The 20,633-nt window shown below is 39.7% G+C and overlaps 1 protein-coding gene across 1 annotated transcript in view; it reads right to left on the bottom strand.

Annotated features, from left to right (window-relative positions):
* Nucleotides 1–19,929, bottom strand: part of CDYL2 (chromodomain Y like 2) — a gene marked incomplete at both ends in the record, with an annotated part of 187,211 nt that extends 167,282 nt beyond the window's left edge. The window contains one exon of the mRNA XM_082863025.1: nt 19,861–19,929. Within this exon, the coding sequence (XP_082719151.1) occupies nt 19,861–19,929 (69 nt within the window). The remainder of the gene's footprint in view (nt 1–19,860) is intronic.
* Between the last annotated feature and the right edge of the window lie 704 nt (nt 19,930–20,633).

Below are 20,633 nucleotides of genomic sequence, written 5' to 3'. Positions count from 1 at the left end.
CAACAATAATGAAAATATTACATATTAAAACCTGAGGGATATGGCTAAAGCAGTACTTAAATTAAAATGTACAACTTTAATCAATATACTTGGGGGAAAAGGCAGGGTGAACGTTAATGAACTAAAAACAACTATGTCAGAGTTTGTTTTTTTTTTTTTTTTTTTTTGCGGTACGCGGGCCTCTCACTGTTGTGGCCTCTCCCGTTGCGGAGCACAGGCTCCGGACGTGCAGGCTCAGCGGCCATGGCTCACGGGCCTAGCCGCTCCACGGCATGTGGGATCTTCCCGGACCGGGGCACGAACCCGTGTCCCCTGCATCGGCAGGTGGACTCTCAACCACTGCGCCACCAGGGAAGCCCCAAGAATTTTTTTAACCAAAAGGAAAACAAACACAGAAAAGGTAGAAGGATGAAAATAATAAAGATAAAAGCAGAAATAAATGAAATAGAAAAAAACAATAGAAAAATCTACAAAGCTAAGAGTTAGCCAAAACACTTTTAAAAAATTAAACCACTAACAATTATTACTAGGGAAAAAGGAGCAAGAGGATAAATATAAGCATTCTCAGGAATGAAAAAAGGAAAATCACCATACAGCTTAAATAGGTAAAAGAATATTAAGAACAAACTTCATGTACATGGGGGTCTCTTGGTGCTGACAGTGTTCTATGATATGAAGACCTGGTGATAATGTGACAGGTACTTACTCTATAATTCATTTAGGTGAATGTTTATAATTTGGGCAATAAATAAGTAAACATATAAGAGAATGGATAAAATATATAAGGAAAATAGAAACAGAAAGCAAAAGTGGCCAAGGCAAAGCAAAATTAATTCAACTGATACTAACTGCATGTTTACTACGAATCTCTCACTACACTAGGGGTCAGGACTACACAACAGTGAGACAATATACTTCCTTCTCTCGTGAGCCTTAGAGGACTCAGACATTAACCAATTAGTCATGCAAATAAGTTCCAAACCATAACAAGTCCTATGAAAAAAATAAAAACAAGATATTAGAATATAAAACAGGGAAACCTAATCTGTATTAGATGTCAAGGAAGACTTCTTATAGGAAGAGACATTGAAAAAAAGTCAGAAAATGAATATGAATTAATAAGTGTAGCAGGAGGACAGCATTCCAGGAAAAGATAGAAGAGTATTTTGAATAGTTCATTTCAATGAAACATGGTACATTCAAAGTCAGTAGGAAGGCCAGAATGAACAAAGCACAAAAAATAAAGGTAAGAGTAGTAAGATAGGCAGGGGCCACAACAGGAAGGATAAGGAGCATAGCAGCTAGCTGAATTTATCAGAATATTTTTAAAAACTCATCAGCAAGGGGCTTCCCTGGGGCACAGTGGTTGAGAGTCCACCTGCCGATGCAGGAGACACGGGTTTGCGCCCCGGTCCAGGAAGATCCCACATGCCACGGAGCGGCTGGGCCCGTGAGCCATGGCCGCTGGGCCTGCGCATCCGGAGCCTGTGCTCTGCAACTGGAGAGGCCACAACAGTGAGAGGCCCGCGTACCGCAAAATAAAATCCCCCCAAAAAATAGGAGAGAGGAAATAAAGAGCAGCTAAGTTGCTTACCTTCTTCAAGAGGGAAGCTCTAACAACTGTTTAACTCTAGACATTAGCATAAAGAATAGTATCAAATTTGTTAAAAAATTAAGGACAACCATTACAAAAATAAGAAGCATATATAAAAATACCAGAACACTAAAAGAAAAAAAAGTCACAAAATAATCAATCCCAAGAAAAGCAAGTAAAGGAAAACAACAAAGCATGATAAATAGAAAATATAACATATGATTTCATAAATAATTTCAAATGTATCAGTATTCATAATAAATATTATCTATATACATTAACATGGAAACCTATTCAATACGTCTACAAGAAGACCTTGAGACTTCAAACTAGCTCTCATCTTATGAAAAACCATTAAGAATCTAAGGAATTTACTTGATATAATTAATCCGCTTTATTTAATAGGTATATATCTTAACTATCAATATATACTTATTCATATAATACAGATACCACATTTTGTGCTCTCTAGAGGCCATGCAATTTCAAGTATCAATAAAATATTGATCAGACATTAAGTCACAAAAAATTCAGTAACACTGCAAAAAGCAGTTAAATATACATCTTGATCTCTGACCACAATGAATAGAAAACTTGAAGTTAGAAACAACAAAGAGAATAAAAAAATAATATTTATTTTAAAATCAGAACAGAGACACATACCCTGATTTTCTTGTTCTACAAAATGCTAAGTAAGAAGCTTTTGTGAATTGTTAGAGAAAATCCTAAAATGGATTTTTATCAGGTGAGTTTATAGGTCTTTATGAAAGTATGGAAAAACATCAATAACAACATGGAACCACCACAACAAGCAAGTCCTCCACACCAATCTCTTTTCTTCCTTTAATAGGATTCAAAAATTGTACATAAGAAAAATTACACAGATGTACAGTACCTTAAAAGCAACAAAGCATTTGACAAAATTTTCCCTATCATTTAGAAAAAGACCATAATATGTCAATAACACAAGGATAATGTAAAAAAAAAAACAAAACAGTGAACTAATAAGGATCTCCAAACATTGTCTCCTCCATAACAGCAATAAGAAAACTGGCAAATATTGTCAGTACCAGCTTTTTAAAAACTCTGGAAATTAACCAAAGGCTTCCAGCAATCGGTTGTGGGGGGAGGGGATTTATTCAACAAAAATATCTGAATCTCAGTAAGAACAGCAAGTTTTGTGATGTTTTAACTTGCCCCATTTCATGCTTGGTACTCACTTGTCCAACACACTTCTCTATGTTACCTATGCTAAAGCTCAGAAATAAAAAGCCCACACACGCTGGAGAGAACACTCAATCAGGTTTTCAAAATAATTTCAATAGGCTAAAGTGGCAAGGTGCAAATTTAACAGAAATCACTGTACCCGTTTAGGTTAGAAAATCAAAAGAAAAGTATGCGCTAGAACAGGCTCCAGATACAATACTGGGAACTGTTTGTGTGAAAAGAAATCTAGGAGGTTTTAATTGCCTTTAAGATTCATATGACCCAACCAAATAACAAAACGGCTTTTGTAAAATGCCCACTCTGTTCTATCAAGAAAATATAATGATTATAAACATATGTGCATTTAACAATATAGCCCCAATATATGAAGCAAAAATTGACAGAATGGAAGGGAGAAATATACAGTTCTACTATCATTGGAGACTTGAATACTCCACATTCAATAATGAGTAGAACAACCAGACAGATCAATAAGAGAACAGATGATGTGAAGAATACTATAAACCAATTCCACCTAACATACATACAGAGGATACTCAACAACAGCAGAATATACATTGTTCTCAAGTGCACACAGTATATTCTCCAGGACGGACCACATGCTAGGCCAGAAAACAAGTTTTACTAAATTTTAAAAGACTGAAATCACACAGAGTATCTTTTCTGACCACAATAGAATAAAATGAGAAATCAATAGTAGAATGAAAATGGGAAAACTCACAATTATGTGAAAATTAAACAGCACTCACTTAAACAACCAGGGGGTCAAAGAAAAAAAAAATCACAGGGAAAATTAGAAAACATTACAAAAGGAAAACATATCAAAACGTAACGGATGCAGTGAAAGCAGTGTTCAAAGAGAAATTTATGGCTATAAACACATTTTAAAATAATAAAGATTACAAATCAATAACCTAACTGTATAACTTAAAAACTAAAAAGGGAAAAGCAAACTAAGCCCATGCTAGCAGAAGGTAGGAAATAAAAAATATTAGAGTTGAGATAAACAAAATAGAGACCAGAAAAACACAGAGAAAATCAATGAAACTAAAAGTTGGTTCTTTGAAAAGATCAACAAAGTTGAGAAATCTTTAAATACACTGACAAAGAGAAAAAGAGAGAAGACCCAAACTGGTAAAATAAATGAAAGAGACAACATTACTACAGACCTTAAAGAAATAAAAAGAATTATAAGAGAATATTCTGAACAAATAGCATTGTTCATGTAGGTTATCCAGTTTGTTGGATACCTACATTGACAAACTGGATAACCTTCATGAAATGGAAAAATTCCTAGCAACACACAAACTACCCAAAACTCACTCAAGAAATAATAGAAAATCTGAATAGACCTATAACAAGTAAGGAAATTGAATCAATAAACAAAAACTCCAGATGGCTTCACTGGTGAATTCTAACAAACATTTAAAGAGAAATTAATACCAATACTTCTCAAATTCTTCCCCCTCTCAAAAAAAACTGAAGAGGAGGGAATAAATACCTCTTAATTCATGTTATGATGTAAACATTACCCTGACACCAAAGCCAGACAAAAATTACAAGAAAAGAAAACTACAGGCTAATATCTCTTATGAATATAGATGCAAAAATCCTCAACCAAATACTAGCAAACCAAATCCAGAAGCATATAAAAAGGATCATACATCGTGACCAAGTGGGATTTATCCAAGGAATGCACGGGTGGTCCAACATATAAAAATCAATAAATGTAATACATTAACAGAATGAAGAATAAAACACATGATCATCTCAGCTGACACACAAAAGTCATTCGATAAAATCCAACACTCCTTCATAATAAAAATGTCAGAAAATCAGGAACAGGAAACTTTCCAACATGGTAAAGCGCATTTATGAAAAATACACAGCCAATATCATATTCAGTAATGAAATATTGAAACTTATTTCCTAAGATAAGGAACAAAACAACAATGCCCACTTTCTCCGCTTCTTTTCAACAAAGTACTAGAAGTTCTACCCTAAGTATGAAACCAAAACCACAGGCAACAAAAGGAAAAATAGATACTTCATTAAAATTACTACTTTTGTGCATCCAAAGACACTGACAAGAGACTGAAAAGACAGCCCATAGAAAGCAAGAAAATATTTTCAAATTATATATCTGATAGGGGTTTAATATCCAGAATATATAAAGAACTCCTATAACTCAACAACAAAAAGACAAACGATCCAATTTAAAAATGAGCAAAAGACTTGAACAGACATTTCTCCAAAGAAGATATACAAATGCCAACAAGCACATGAAAAGATGTTCAACGCCATTAGTCATTTAAGGAAATGCAAATCAAAACCACAGTGAGATAGCATTTCTTAACTACAAAGATGTCTACAATTTCTTTTTACAAGTAAAGCAACAAGTACAAGTAAAGATGCAGAGAAATCGTAACCCTCAATACACTGCTGGTGAGAATGCAAGACAGTGTAGATGTAGTGAACAACAGTTAGGCAGTTTCTCAAAAAGTTAAACAAAGAATTACAATATAACCCAGCAATTCCACTCTTGGCTATAGAACCAAAAGGACTGAAAAAAAAGAACTCAAACAGATACTTGTAAGCCAAGCTCATAGCAGCATTATTCAGACTAGCCAAAAGATGGAAACAACCCAAGTGTCCATCAACAGATGAAGGGATAAAAACATGTGGTATACATGAAATACTACAGAATATTATTCAGCCACAAAAATGAAATTCTGACTACACGCCACCACCTGAATAAGCCTGGACAATACTATAGGAAGAAAAAAAATCCAGACAGAAAAGGCCGTGTACTACATGGTTCCATTCATACGAAATATCCAAAATGGCAAATCCATAAAGACAGCAGATTAGTGGTTGCCCGGCTAGGGAAATGGGGAATGAGCACTTAACAGGTATAGGGTTTCCTCCTGGGGTGATAAAAAAAATGTTCTGGGGACTTCCCTGGCGGTCCAGTGGCTAAGACTCTGTGCTTCCACTACAAGGGGCACGGGTTTGATCCCTGGTTGGGGAACTAAGATCCCACGTGCCACGTGGTGCAGCCAAAAAAAGAAAATAATAATAATAACAGTAACAACATAGCAGGATCACAGGACCCTTGATCCAGTGCTCCATTCATGAAGGCCAGCTTCCTTCACAACAAAACATGTTCTGGAGCAAGGCAGTGGTGATGGTTGCACAACAGTGTGAAAATACTAAATGCTGCTGAACTGTATATTTAAAATTGTTAAAATGGCAAATTTTATGTAAGCTAGGTGATCCTTAAACAACACAGGTTTAAACTGCACATGTCTACTTACTTATACATGGATTTTCTTCAATAGTAAATACTACAGTACTACACAATCTGAGGTTGGTTGAATCCACAGATGTGGAACCACGGATATGGAAGAACCACAGAAAGAGAGGGCCAACTCTAAGTTACACATGGATTTTCAACTGTGTGGAGGGTCAGTGCCTCTAACTGTAGCATCTTTCAAGGGTCAAATATATATATTTGACAATTTTTAAAAATAGTAAAAAAATATATATGTAAAACTTGGACATCCAAAAAAAGCTAGTAAATCCTTCAATACACTTATTTTACTGTTTTTCTCTTTTCTACTTTATTAATGTTTTTATTATTTACACTTATTCCTTCTTTATCGTTTCCCTTTATTCATTTTGTTGTTCTTTTTCTAACTTTTTGAAATGAATACTGACTTTATTCTTTTCTGTTTTTAATGTATGTGTTTAAGGTTAAAAATGTTCCTCTAAGCACCCATTGTACAGAAGTTCTACGAATATTGTTTTCATTCATGTTATTTTTTAAATATTCTGCAATTTAGGTTCTGGTTTTCCTTAAGACTAAATTAATAAAAAGTCCACTGTCCAAATTACAAGAAGTGGCCTTTACTGATGAAACCAAGAATTATTCTAGGTAATACATTTAAAGTAGAGTGCTAAATAGACTAGATATATCCAGGAGACAACAACCAGGAAGGTAAAGCATTGGGAAACACATCCAATAAGAGCAGGAAAAAAAATACAGTAATGCTTACTCTGGAGGAGAAAACAGCCCTAATTTCTAGTAGCCCAGACCTTTCTGGAACACTTGGAAGACTTCCACAAGCACCTTTTATGCTCTAGGTGTTGGAGATACGTCACTGAACCAGATGTGACCCTGCCTCCAAGAAGACAGTCCTCAAATAAGTACAAAAATAAATGACTGTTCCCTTTTCTCCACACCCACTCTTGCACCGCTGGTGGGAATGTGAATTGGTTCAGCTACTATGGAGAACAGTATGGAGGTTCCTTAAAAAACTACAAATAGAACTACCATATGACCCAGCAATCCCATTACTGGGCATATACCCTGAGAAAACCAAAACTCAAAAAGAGTCATGTACCAAAATGTTCATTGCAGATCTATTTACAATAGCCCGGAGATGGAAACAACCTAAGTGCCCATCATCGGATGAATGGATAAAGAAGATGCGGCACATATATACAATGGAATATTACTCAGCCATAAAAAGAAACGAAATTGAGCTATTTGTAATGAGGTGGATAGACCTAGAGTCTGTCATACAGAGTGAAGTAAGTCAGAAAGAGAAAGACAAATACCGTATGCTAACACATATATGTGGAATTTAAGAAAAAAAATGTCATGAAGAACCTGGGGTAAGACAGGAATAAAGACACAGACCTACTGGAGAACAGACTTGAGGATATGGGGAGGGGGAAGGGTGAGCTATGACAAAGCGAGAGAGAGGCATGGACATATATACACTAACAAATGTAAGGTAGATAGCTAGTGGGAAGCAGCCGCATAGCACAGGGATATCAGCTCGGTGCTTTGTGACCCCCTGGAGGGGTGGGATAGGGAGGGTGGGAGGGAGGGAGACGCAAGAGGGAAGAGATATGGGAACATATGTATATGTATAACTGATTCACTTTGTTATAGAGCAGAAACTAGCACACCATTGTATAGCAATTATACCCCAATAAAGATGTTAAAAATAAATAAATTAATTAATTAATGACTGATTACAAGGACCAATGCTGTGGAGGAGAAGCACAGGATGCTCAGAGAATACGTAACAGGGAGGTCTACGGTGGTCTGGGAGTCAGGGAAGGCATACTTGAATCACCTTTGGAGCTGAAAGGGGATGGAAAAGGAGACCAGGCTGGGCCAGGGGTCTCCCAGGCACAAGAAACAGCATGAGTAAAGGTCGTGAGGCAAAAAACGTTTGGAAGCCTGAAAAGAGGCAGCAAGAGTGGCGCACAGAGAAGAAAATGGAGAGCCGTCCTAGCTGAGCCTGGAAAGGTAGGCAGGTTCAGATCATGTTAAGTATTTGGAATTTCTGCCCGAGAGCAACAGGAAGCCATTGAAGACTTCAGGAAGAAAGTGACATGTTCAGAATTACCTTTTCAAACAATCACTTTAGATACAGTATGGGAACAGAGAATGGCAAAGAGGAAATGTTGGGAGTCCAGTTAAGAGGCTATTGTTTCTTCCAGAAGGCAGAGAGGGATGGCTTGGACTAGAATGGCAGTAGGGGAAATGGAGCTACCTAGGAAATGAAACTGATAGCTCTTGGTGACTGAATTCACAGCTCTTATCAACAGGTAGAAATTGCACAAGAAGGCAGACCTTGGCTCACCATAACAAGGCATTTTCCAACAGCTAGGCCAAAATGAAAGAGGCTGCCCTTCAAGACAGAGCACCCTATTTCCTTTGAAAGTTTTCTAGGAGAAACGGGGTGATCATATGTGAAGGATGTATGTGCTGGTTGAGGAATGAGACTAGGTGACATCTAAGACATCCCAACCTCTAAGACTCTTTCCTTTTTTTTTTTTCTGGCCATGCCGCATAGCATGTGGGATCTTAGTTCCCCAACCAGGGATCGAACCCATGCCCCCTCCGGTGGAAGCACGGAGTCCTAACCACTGGACTGCCAGGGAAGTCCCTAAGACTCTTTTCTAAAATCAATAGAAATGTCAGGCCATCTGGACAACTCAACGTAAAACACCTAGGAAAGAAATAAATCATGTGTGTTTGTGTATGTATATGTGTTGTCTCATATCTCAGTTTTCCTATCTATTCAAACTGAGTTTCTTCTAGAAAAGTATATGGATAAATGATTGTCAGTACTTTACAGCTTGTCATGCAGATGGTGAAAAAATTGTACTACTTCTCTCTTTCTGGTTCTTTGTATTCAAGTATTGATATAAAGCTTCAACTTATTTGTACATATCAACTTAATTTTAATAAAGATTAGAAACATGTAGAAAACAAACCTATGGTTACCAAAGGGGAAAGAGGGGGAAGGGATAAATTAGGAGTTTGGGATTAACATATACACACTACTATATATAAAATACATAACCAACAAGGACCTACTGTATAGCACAGAGAACTATACTCAATATTTTGTAATAACCTATAAGGGAAAAGAATCTGAAAAGAATATATATATATATGTGTGTGTGTATATATATATATATATATGAATCACTGTGCTGTACGCCTGAAACTAACACAACATTGTAAATCAACTATACTTCAATGAAAAAATAAAAAAAGAATTGTGAATGCTCTGTTAATATATTCTTTTCAGCCAAGTGTACAGACCTGTCTACTAGAATCTGGGATTATTTGCCTCACCCATGCGAAGCCTAGCTGTTTTGAGGACAAATCCATACAACCAAGGCACCATTGTCCAACAGGCACCACAGTATATGGCAGTAAAGAAAGAGATTCAAACACACCATCCTGCCAGTTCCAATCATGACGGGATGCAAACACCATGCCAACCAAAACAAAACCAAAACAAAACAAAACAAAAAGCATGTGGAGAAATGCACAGAGACTCATAAATACGCTGAAAGAATGAAACGACACTGACCAAGAAATGTTACCAACTGCCCTCAAAACCAGTCTTCTCCTCAATGCAAAAGCCTGAGTGAGGCCGACCAGCACCAAGGCCACTGAAATTGGCTCCTGCATCATCATTACTAGGTGGCAGAGCCATCACTATTTCTGAAGCAGCATGACTTAAAGCAGTGTTGAAAAACATCTACTCAGACACACTCAAACGGAAGATTTCCCGTCCCAATTAACTCACTTCACACGAACTCCTTCACCCAACACACAGGCTGGCCAGGGTCATCCCTGTCTTGAACAATACAATATACATAATTATGTTTTCGTGCTAGAAGTATGAGGAAGCAGAAGGATTTTCCTGTTCCTTTTCTTGGTGTTGGTGTAACACCCACTGACCTATACCACCTGGGATTCTGTGTGAAGCACAGGTGCAAAAGAGTGCTAGCGCAGAAACATCACCTAGTAACAAAAGGAGAGAAGTTAGAAGGAAAACTACGGGCATCTTATAATTCACCAAGAGGTGAGAAGGAAAACTACAGGCATCTTATAAATTACCAAGAGGTGAGTACCTCACATGACATCGTGTAGATCTTGGTTTCACCATCTGGTGGCTGTGAGCCTCAGTTTCTGAATCGTAAAATGGGGATACTACTAACTAGTGCGAATCCCACAGGAAGAACTAAATGAGATAATGCACATGAAGATTTACCAGTGTCTGGCACACTGAAAACACTCATTAAACACTATTATTACTGTTTTTACTATTATTAATAAGACTATTTTATACAAGAATCATAGGAAGTTACACTTCAAAAACCTCTTTATACATCAACCAGGATCAGAGATCAGATTTCTTCAAAAGATATACCAATTCATTAAGTCAAAAGCGAATGGGATTTGCAACAGCTTCCCAAAAAGTCAATGCCATAGACATAGCCACACAAGAGTTGGAGAGTGGGGGGGGGGGGGGGTAATAAAACGTAGAAGTGCCTCAAGATTTCAAAGACTTTGGAATCACTGCCATGTTTGATAACCAAGACAAGAAAACAATCTGTGACAATCCTACATGGTACTAAAGTAGACATCAATTTTGGAGAGAAAATTAGGTCAATAATTTGAAGAAGATCCATTATGTTTTTACATCCCAAAGGCAGCCATTGCGTGGTTCCTTTCCCCTTTCTATTAACTGCAAGACCCTTACCAAAGTCTGTTCCACAAACCACCATGTGTACCATATTCTCCAAAGTGAACGTGGTTTTAGGTGGCAATGCAGACAAGTAAACACAGCAATGTAACTATCAGGACACTAAAATGCTACCCATTCACTTTTTAATGCCAAAGGAGCTTGGGATTCCATGAGTTGATCTGACTTCCAACAGTTCATAAACGAGTCTGGATTTCCGGGAAAAGTTTAGATATCAAGGGCTCCCCATAATGTCAAGGCCTGTGATGTCAGTCGGTGAGGCAGGTCCTAACCCCATTCTCCATCAACAAGAGAATTAAACAAGGCTCAAGGCTGCGCCGAGCCTCACTGGCCTCCTTTACTAAGTCTTGCGTAAGAAAGTGATAATGACATCAAGATTTCCAAGGCAACTCTCCAGAGTCTAGGAAGATATCATCTCTGTCTCATGGATGACACACTCAGCTTTTAGTGAAGACAAACAGCCACTTTTAGCATCTCCAGCACTTGTCTCCTTCAAAAGAGTAAAAGAGTCCCTCAATTCTGATCACTTGGTGGAAATGTTAGTGAAAGACTGAGCAGAGGACTTCAAAACTCTCCCCCAACTCCAAGATTCAATAATCCTTCGAATACAAGACTGCATTAGCTTTACTGATAACACAAAGCCGAATGCTGTCAGTGAGTTCTGCTTATGAGAAACCAAAATAACTATTAATTGATCAATAAAGACACAGAACAGAGACTCAAGACTTAGCCACCCTTAGGAAAACTGAAAGGTTGAAAATGACTTCCAGCTTCCTACAAAACAGACTGTAGAAATATCTGAGACAATTTCAACTTTCACGTAAATGAAAGACCTGAACAGGTTAATTCTTTCATTAGATTGTTTTCTGAGTCTTGCACTGTGCTAGGTGCTAAAGATGGAACAAGTCAGAGGGAATCCCTGCCCTCTCAAAACTTACAACCCAGTGGGAGATTCAGAGAATGAGTTAACACCTTACCACCTATGAACATGAGTGCTGTGGTGAGAGACGAACAGGGTTCTACAGGAGCCCAAAGAAAACCCTTGATGAGTCGGGGAAGTTTTGCCAAGAGCAACATCTCAGCTGAGACCTAAAGGCTGAGCAAGAATTAAGGAAGCAAAATTGTGGTAGGGCTGGTAATGAAGAGCGCCCAGTCACTTGGGAGGGTGTGATTAAAGGACAGCACATGGAACATCAAGAACTGAGAGCAGAGCTCTCTGGATGGAATATCTGCTGTAACTGGAGAACTAGCAGAAGATGAGAAGGGGCCAAATCACGCAGAGCCTGTACATCACTTAAAGATACTTCATCCGGAGAGACAGTAGCAAAATGGGGATCTTAGAAAGACCTTTGGGTTTCCCCGGTGGCGCAGTGGTTAAGAATCCGCCTACCAATGCAGGGGACACGGGTTCGAGCCCTGGTCCGGGAAGATCCCACATGCCGCGAAGCAACTAAGCCTGTGCGCCACAACTACTGAGCCTGCATCTAGAGCCTGCAAGCCACAATTACTGAGCCCTCGTGCCACAACTACTGAAGCCTGTGCACCTAGAGCCCACGCACCGCAACGAAGAGTAGCCCCCGCTCACTGCAACTAGAGAAAGCCCGCACACAGCAATGAAGACCCAACGCAGCCAAAAATAACTAAATAAATTTATCAAAAAAAAATAAAACCTTTAAAATAAAAAGAAAGAAAGACCTTTGTGAGCGCAGTATGGAGAAAAGTTGAACTAGATGCATAGATATCAGCTGAGAGGTAGCAGAGTGACTGAAACAATGGGAGTTGTCTCCTGAATTAAAGTGGTGAGAGTGAATATGAAGAGAAAAGGACGGGCTCAAGAAATATTCAGGATGCGGCTTCAACAGAACACACATGATGACTGGGCAAAACAAAGGAGGCCATGTTTCTCGCTATGGAACAGGTGGATGGAGGTACTGTTGAGGCTAGGAACAACAAAAGGAAAAGCACGTCTTACATAGGTGGAACATAAGTTCAATTTTGGATATACTGAGTTTAAAGAGCCCAAGAGGGTTAGATGGATATTATCTCCAGAGCTCAGGGGGAAAAAAAAAAAAACAGGCAAAGTGTCAGGGACTTGGGCATCACCTATATAGTCACTGTAGCACAATAAGAAAACAGAAGAACCCTCAGTCAACACTATTAAGAAGCTCCAAGTTTAAGGAACAGGCAGCAAGAGATGAGGACATAAAGGCAACTGAGGAGTGGTAGAGCCAGTCAAGGACAATGTCTCAAGAATAAGGGGTGGAGACCCAACAGAAATGACGGCCTGTGAAATACCTCCCCGCATGCGATCCTACGCTGCACGCTGTATGGAGAGATAAGGAATCACAAGCACGATCCCAACACGTGGCCAGTGTGTCAGTACTCAAGACCTGGGCTGCCCCAAGAAGCTGTCAAACAACAAATGATGTCTTTGGGAGGGACCAATAACCTAAACTACAACCTAGGTGACAGACATGTATTCTGGTGGATGCAGAGCAGACAGATTCACCCATCAATCAGTGAACGGCAAGAATTGATGGTATTGGATAATGTGATACTCCACCCAGGTTCCCTTTTCAGGGTCGATGTGCCCATCCCCTCAGTTCTAGGAATATCCATGCTGCTAAAGACTCATAGATGTGCCCCTCAAAGGGAACTGCCCTCCACCACAGGGAGCTGCCCTGCCCAACAATACATTCCCCCCACCGCCACCAAGGGGCAGCTTACCAGCAACAGCTGCCTGACTTAGGGATGTGAAAGTCCAGTTCCCTGGCCTCAATACGGTACATTTCTGAAGAGCCATCCCAACTCCCAAGCCTTCCTGAGGATCTGCTGAGACCTCAGTTGTAACCTCGCTGCTGGTCTGCTTCACCATCTGTCCCATCCTGCATTCCTCACTTCCTTACAGGTGTGTCTCCCAAGAGCATCCTTCAGTAATCCCTCTGGATACAATTCCCCAGTTCAGAGCCCAGTTCTAGGCAGACCAACCTAAAACAGATGGTGCGTATCAAACTGGGCCACAACACTGAGGCTTGAGTAGAGAGGCAGAGTTGCCCATGGCAGAGGTGGCTGCAAACTGTAGGGCGGTCTTTGTATGTGTCAGCGTGAGAGGGGCTCTGTCACATGCAGCATTTAACAGAGAAGGGCCACTCTCAATCCAGTTGTCACCCACAATGAAGGACAATGACTTGAATGCTTGAATTCACCTTCAGGGACTTTTGTTACCTAATAAACCTATATAAGATCTGATGGAAGGCAAAATGGAAACTTGAATTTCAAGGACGATCTGAAGTAATCTTCGAAAAGGGCGAGAGGAAACAATAAAGGATGCTCACTCAAGAGAAAGCCGAGGTGGCCGAGGAGCATAGGTTTTGAATATTTTCAATGACTCGTTCAACAAATATTTATTGAAAGATTATTATGTTCCCAACAAAGCGCCACAACTCGAGACGACAATCACGGAAGAAACAAGACATGGCCCCTGCCCTCACAGAGCTTAGAATCCAGCAGAAAATTCTGGAGTTCGGGAATGGAACCCTTTTCCCCCATCAAAATGGTTCCAGGACACCTAACACACAAAATCAGATACATGGGATAACTTCTTAGTGGAGATGTGTCTTCTGTAAGTATAACATGACACTTCCTTATCGCTCAGTTAACTCGTGAGAGCGATAAAACCTATTCTGATTAAGAGCAAAGTTTTTAAATGAGGTCTGAGGATGTAACTGTCTTCCGATGACAGCCTCGGCAATTTATTTCCGCATGTGGTTTGCTTGTCCGTAAGAAAATAATCTCTGATTTGCTACGAAAAGCAGCTGCAAGTGGTATCAGATTTGGTTCGGTTTCATAATCTCGCCTTGCCATCTCAGGGTGTCCTTCACTCTAACTGATCCTGAAGTCTGATGTTTGTTTCATGGTTGAACCTTTAACATACAACTGCTCACATTCTTTCTCTCAAATTTAGAAGTCAGGGCAGAAAGACCCAGAACTCTCAATAAACCCCCACCACCACCTTGTATACAATATAAAGAGACAAAGCTTTAGCCATTCAGTTATTGCCACACACTGATTATTACACCAGGACTAGAACGTTCACCACCGCACCACCGGAACCTTGAGTGGTATTTAATGGAGTGAGGTGCATTGTGCTACAGAGTGTGTTTGCTTGTACACTTTCATGTGAGGAGATATGAACAGGCCTAAAAATTTTTAAGAACGTGGCAGACGTACAATGTTGCTAATACAGTGCGTGTACTGGAAGTTCAAGTTATATGTCCAGAGATGGCAAGAAAAGCTGTATTCTGAGGTCTGCTTGCAAAAAACAGTTGAGCCGGCTGCCCCTTTTAACATACTAAAAACACTGCCTTGTGTTAAAAATGCGGTATATAAGCATATGTGGGCGTTAGGTTTTTTTCACGATCCCATTCTGAACAGCAGTTTAAAAGACGTTTGTGGCTGCAGCCCCACCATCTAGCATAGTTCTAGGCACGTAGTTACCAAACAATAAATATCTGATTGGTGGATTACTGAACAAAAATAACTATTTTTAAATAAAATTCAAATCCAGCATTTATATAAGATCCATGGTTTATTAGCAAGAGCCCTTGAGATACAATTTTTAGAACACTAGACTCAAAGACGAGGAAATGAAAATCAAAGAGGAAAATTCCCTGATCACGAATCTGAGAGTAGGGTGGTGGCCCCTCGGCAGGGGAACTCCTGGTGTGGCAGAGTGTGGCCCAGGGCCCCAGTCCCGCATACATGTCCCTCCAGTCTCCACAGTGATGCTTCTGTAAGTCACTGAGAAAGCAATGTGGTGATAGATCGACACTGGGGGGATTCCGGGAGAGACAGGATGACTGGAGTGAACGAAGAATATTTTTTATTTTTTACTATTTAACATTTTATTGATAAAAATATCTATGATTATAAACTGCATTAGGTTTTCTATTATCAAACACATGGTTAAGAGAAAGCAGGACATAAAATGACAAACTTATGGCACTCCCAGGCTTCCCAGGAACCCGATCACAGCTTTATATAGGCCTGGTCAATGGATGGGCATCGCACCGGAGCAACAGGACCTTTGGAGGCATCTGCTTCCACCCAGTGGCTCAGGCTAACTGGGCAATGTCAGAGGGAGACAATTAGCTGGAAGGAGGGACAACAAGGCATGGATCAGGACCAAGAGGAGCTATCCCACAACCCCCATCATTCACTCAACGATCAGAGCAGAGGCTAACTCAAGGCTGGGGTCAATTTCAGACCCAGAGGAGGCCTCCCCAGGGGTCCAACACCACCTCTGCCTGCCATCCCAAGCATGGCTCCAGGGAACAACTCCAAAAGACAAAGAAATGGCAGGATTCTTGGAGCTCTGGGCTTGCCCGTCTTCACACCTACATAAAAACAAGATGATGGGGCTTCCCTGGTGCTGCAGTGGTTTAGAATCTGCCTGCCGATGCAGAGGACGCGGGTTCGTGCCCCGGTCCGGGAAGATCCCACGTGCCGCGGAACGCCTGGGCCCGTGAGCCATGGCCGCTGAGCCTGCGCGTCCGGAGCCTGTGCTCTGCGACGGGAGGGGCCACAACAGTGAGGGGCCCGCGTACCACAAAAAAAAAAAACAAAAATAAAACCAAGATGATGACAGGTACCAAGAAGTACAGTATTTACGTGAAGAAGTAACAAGACTCAATCAGAAGGAGGAATGTCAAAAATAGAAGAGCTCTCATTTTACAGCAAAAGCCATCAAGGTTCATAAAGACTAAAAGACAGGTCTAGCTTCACAGTGTTACCAACTGGTGGTATGTGGGCGAGTACGCTGACCGTATCAATCAGGGTTCACTCAGAGAAGCTGAACCACTAGGAAATATACATTAAGAGATCTAACAAGGAACTGGCTTATGTAGTTGTGGAACTGGCTAGGGAAGTCTAAAGTCCATAAGGCAGGTCATTAGGAAGGGAAACCTGGAACTCTTCCAGGCTGAAGCTGCTATCCACAGATGGAATTTCTTCTTCAGGTAAGCCTCCGTTCTATTCTTAAAGCTTTTCAACTGACGGAATCAGGTCCACCCAGATTATCTAGAATAATCTCCCTTAAAGTCAACTGATTATGGACCTTAATCACATTTACAAAATAACCTCAGAGCAACACCTACTTTAGTGTTTGACTGAATAACTGACACATAAAACACCATCACATTCATTTATCAATAGCACCCCAGTGATCTCTCCTCTCAGAGACTTGCTAGTACAACAAACCCGTTAATGAAGAACTTTATCTCCTTGTACTCAATATATCAAGAACTTTTCCTTGATTAAATTTTATTTTGAAAGGTTCTGGGTGACGATATTAAACATGCTCTACTTTTTTTCTCCAGCTAAAATTACTGAAGACGTTGGACCCAACTGTCATAGTTCAGCAGGAGAGAGGTTTGTAGAATTCATGGAAAATCACTTCTTCTAAGAATGTAAGTCCAATAGCCCAAAGTGTATATCACAATTTTTTGTTATCCAACTCATCCAAAGTAGCAGAGCATGTATAGAACTAGGGGAATGGAGATGGCTGATCCATTCTCCCACTTCACCCCTCGATACCACACTCACTCTCGCCTATCAAACTCAAGATTCTTTTTATTTTAATTGAAGACTAGTTGATTTACAATGTTGTATTACTTTCTGGTGTGCAGCACAGTGATATATTCTTTTTCAGAATCTTTTCCATATAGTTTACCATAAGATATTGTATATAGTTCCCCGTGTTATACAGTAGGACCTTGTTGTTTATCTATTTTACATATAGTAGTGTGTATCTGCTAATCCCAACCTCCGTATTTATCCGTCCCCCATCTTTTCCTTTTGGTAACCATAAGTTTGTTTTCTACGTCTGAGTCTGTTTCTGCTTTGTCAATAAGTTCATTTGTACCACTTTTTTAGATTACACATATAAGCAATATCATATGATATGTCTTCCTCTGTCTGACTTACTTCACTTAGTATGATAATCTCTAGGTCCATCCACATTGCTGCAAATGGCATTATTTCATTCTTTTTTATGGCTGTCACACTCAAGATTCTTGAAAGTGTTAACCATGTAAGATGTCTCTACATCCACATTCCACACACACACACACACACACACACCATCACTGTCACACTGCAATCCAGCCCTCCCACCAGCACACTCTATGGAATATATCCCTTAAGGTTACCAATGATTTATTGGTTATTACACCCAAAGGACCCTGTTGACCCCTTTCATGAAATGCATTTTTCCACTGCCTTCCATAACAGCAAAGCCTCTTGTTTTTCCTTCTACCTCTCTTGCTATTCCTTGTAAATCTGATCTTCTTTCTCTTCTTCCATCCTGTAAATGTCCACTTTCTCCAGTCCTCCTCCATTGGACCCTCCTCGTGTTTATACCCTGTCCTTTGGCTTTCATTATAATCTATACACTAATGATTTCCAATCTCTATCTCCATGACTGATAATGCTTTTGAGTCTCAGGCTCACATGACCTACTGCTATGAACATTTATACCTGGATGTCCCACAAACACTCTGAACTCATTGTCCTTTCCACCGTCCCCACTTCCTCCACTCAATGCTTCTTCCTCGGGTCTCTACCTCCATGACTGGTTCCACCATCCACCTAATGGACCAAAACAGAAACCACGAAGTTATCCCACAACTCCTGCCTTTCCCTCAATCCCTACATACTGTCAGTCAAGTCTTACTTGAGCAGGGAAGAGGAGAGCACAGCTGAAAATCATATTTTCCAGCCTCCTTTGCAGCTAGGTGTGACCATATAATTATTCAGGCCAATGAGATGAAAGCAGGATTGCATGGAACTTCCAGCAGCTGTTTATAGAGGATGACTCAAGCCCCTCCCTCCCTCCTGTTTCCTCCAAGCTCTTACACAAAAGATGGCTAGAGCTCCATGGCCACCTTAGATCAAGCAGTGACCTTAAGGGTAGAAGCCACAGCTGAAGATGAAAGAGACAGAAGGAGCCTGATACCCTGAGAAGTTCATGGAGCATCACACTAACCCTGACTGCCTAACTCCAAGTTTATTTTGTGTAAGAAAATAAACCTTGTTTAAGCCACTGTTACTGTACATTTTCTATTATAAGCAGCCAGACAAAATCCTGACTGGTATACCAAATTATGTCGATTCTTTTTAAATCTTTCAATTCCAACCATTTCTCTCCATCTCTACTACCACTCCTTTGGTTCAAGTCGCCAATATCAGTTGTTTCAATTACTGAAAGAGCATATTAACTGGTCACCATACTTGCAGTCTTCCTCCAGACTAAGCCACTGTCCATTTCTGAGGGGCAATCTAAGATTATGTACCAACGGTGTTAAAAATGTTAGCATTCTTCAACCTAGAAATTTCACTTCTCAGAATTTATCCTCAGGAAAATAATAAGATAGGAAGGAACATAATTATGTTCATGGAGGTTAATAACAGCAATATATAAATGGTTTATAAATGGAAAATAATCTAGATGTCCAACAACAGGGGATCAGTTATACACAAAATAGTGCATCTATTCAAGTGAAAATTGGCCTGTCATTAAAAATCCCGATATGGAGTAATGTTTTAAGATAGAAGGAAATGCTCATTTTATATATATATATGTATACATATATAAAAAAGGGTTATAAAACAATATGTACCCTATGTTCCAATTTGATATTTTAATTATATAAATACATACAGAAAGTAATTTCACTCTTATATTTGTATCTACACCAAGAAAGCTATCATTTTAATTCAGATATCACATTAGTATTTAATAAACATCAAGTGTATGCTAAATGTATAATAGTAGTTATCTTAGGTATTATAATTTTTTTCTTTATGCTTGTATTTTTCCAAGATGCAACAATAAATATAAACTGCTTTCAAAAACAGAAAAGATAAATATTCTCAATAAGTCCTGCAAACCTGATCATGCTCATTTTCTAGTTCAAAGTTCTCCACAGTCATCACTTCCTCTGGAAAGCCTTCTCTCATTCCCCCAAGGCTGGTCCTCCCATGGTCTTAGAGAACCCCATCTTGCCCTGTACTAACACTCTTCCCACAGCACGGCAAACTGCCTACTTTCTTAACTATGTCTTGCACTAGACCATAGGTCCAGGGAGCACAATCTCATGTTTCCCTAGTATAGTGCCTGGGATATGTTTGGTGTTCTATTTATGTGAAATGAGCAAGTGAATGATGGTGTTATGAATTCAGCCACATCTACACCTCTCTTCACCATCCAAGAGATGCCGAAAAGGACCCACATCTTTGGAAGCTAAATGTGTCTCCAATACTTAAGATCTTTGCTAATTACCATGCCTGAACCATCCCTTATCAATTGATCAGGCTGCAAGAAGCCATATAAACTCCTTTCAACGACAGTTGAAGCCCCTGAAGAAATGATCTTATGTGATGAGGAATGACTTCACATAAAAGTCTATACTACTTGAAAACAAGCTGATATCTACCCACATGGGATCATTTAAAATAACTTTCAAAAGCTGGGAGAATCATACACCCATTCAATACTCCTCAGGTGCCTACCATGTGCCAAGAAATCGATTCAACTCATCCGATATATTTTCTTTGATGATATTTGCCTCTGCAAATACTGGTACAGAGATTCAAGAAGTTTTATCACTAACCATTTGTTCTGTGACTACACGTTTCACCTCAGGCACGAGTCGTAAGTAGGA

This window comes from Leucopleurus acutus (genome assembly GCF_964270905.1).
Source record: "Leucopleurus acutus genome assembly, chromosome: 20".
Classification (NCBI taxonomy): domain Eukaryota; kingdom Metazoa; phylum Chordata; class Mammalia; order Artiodactyla; family Delphinidae; genus Leucopleurus; species Leucopleurus acutus.
The sequence above is the reverse complement of the archived record's forward strand: the minus strand, read 5'-3'. Positions and strand labels throughout refer to the sequence as shown.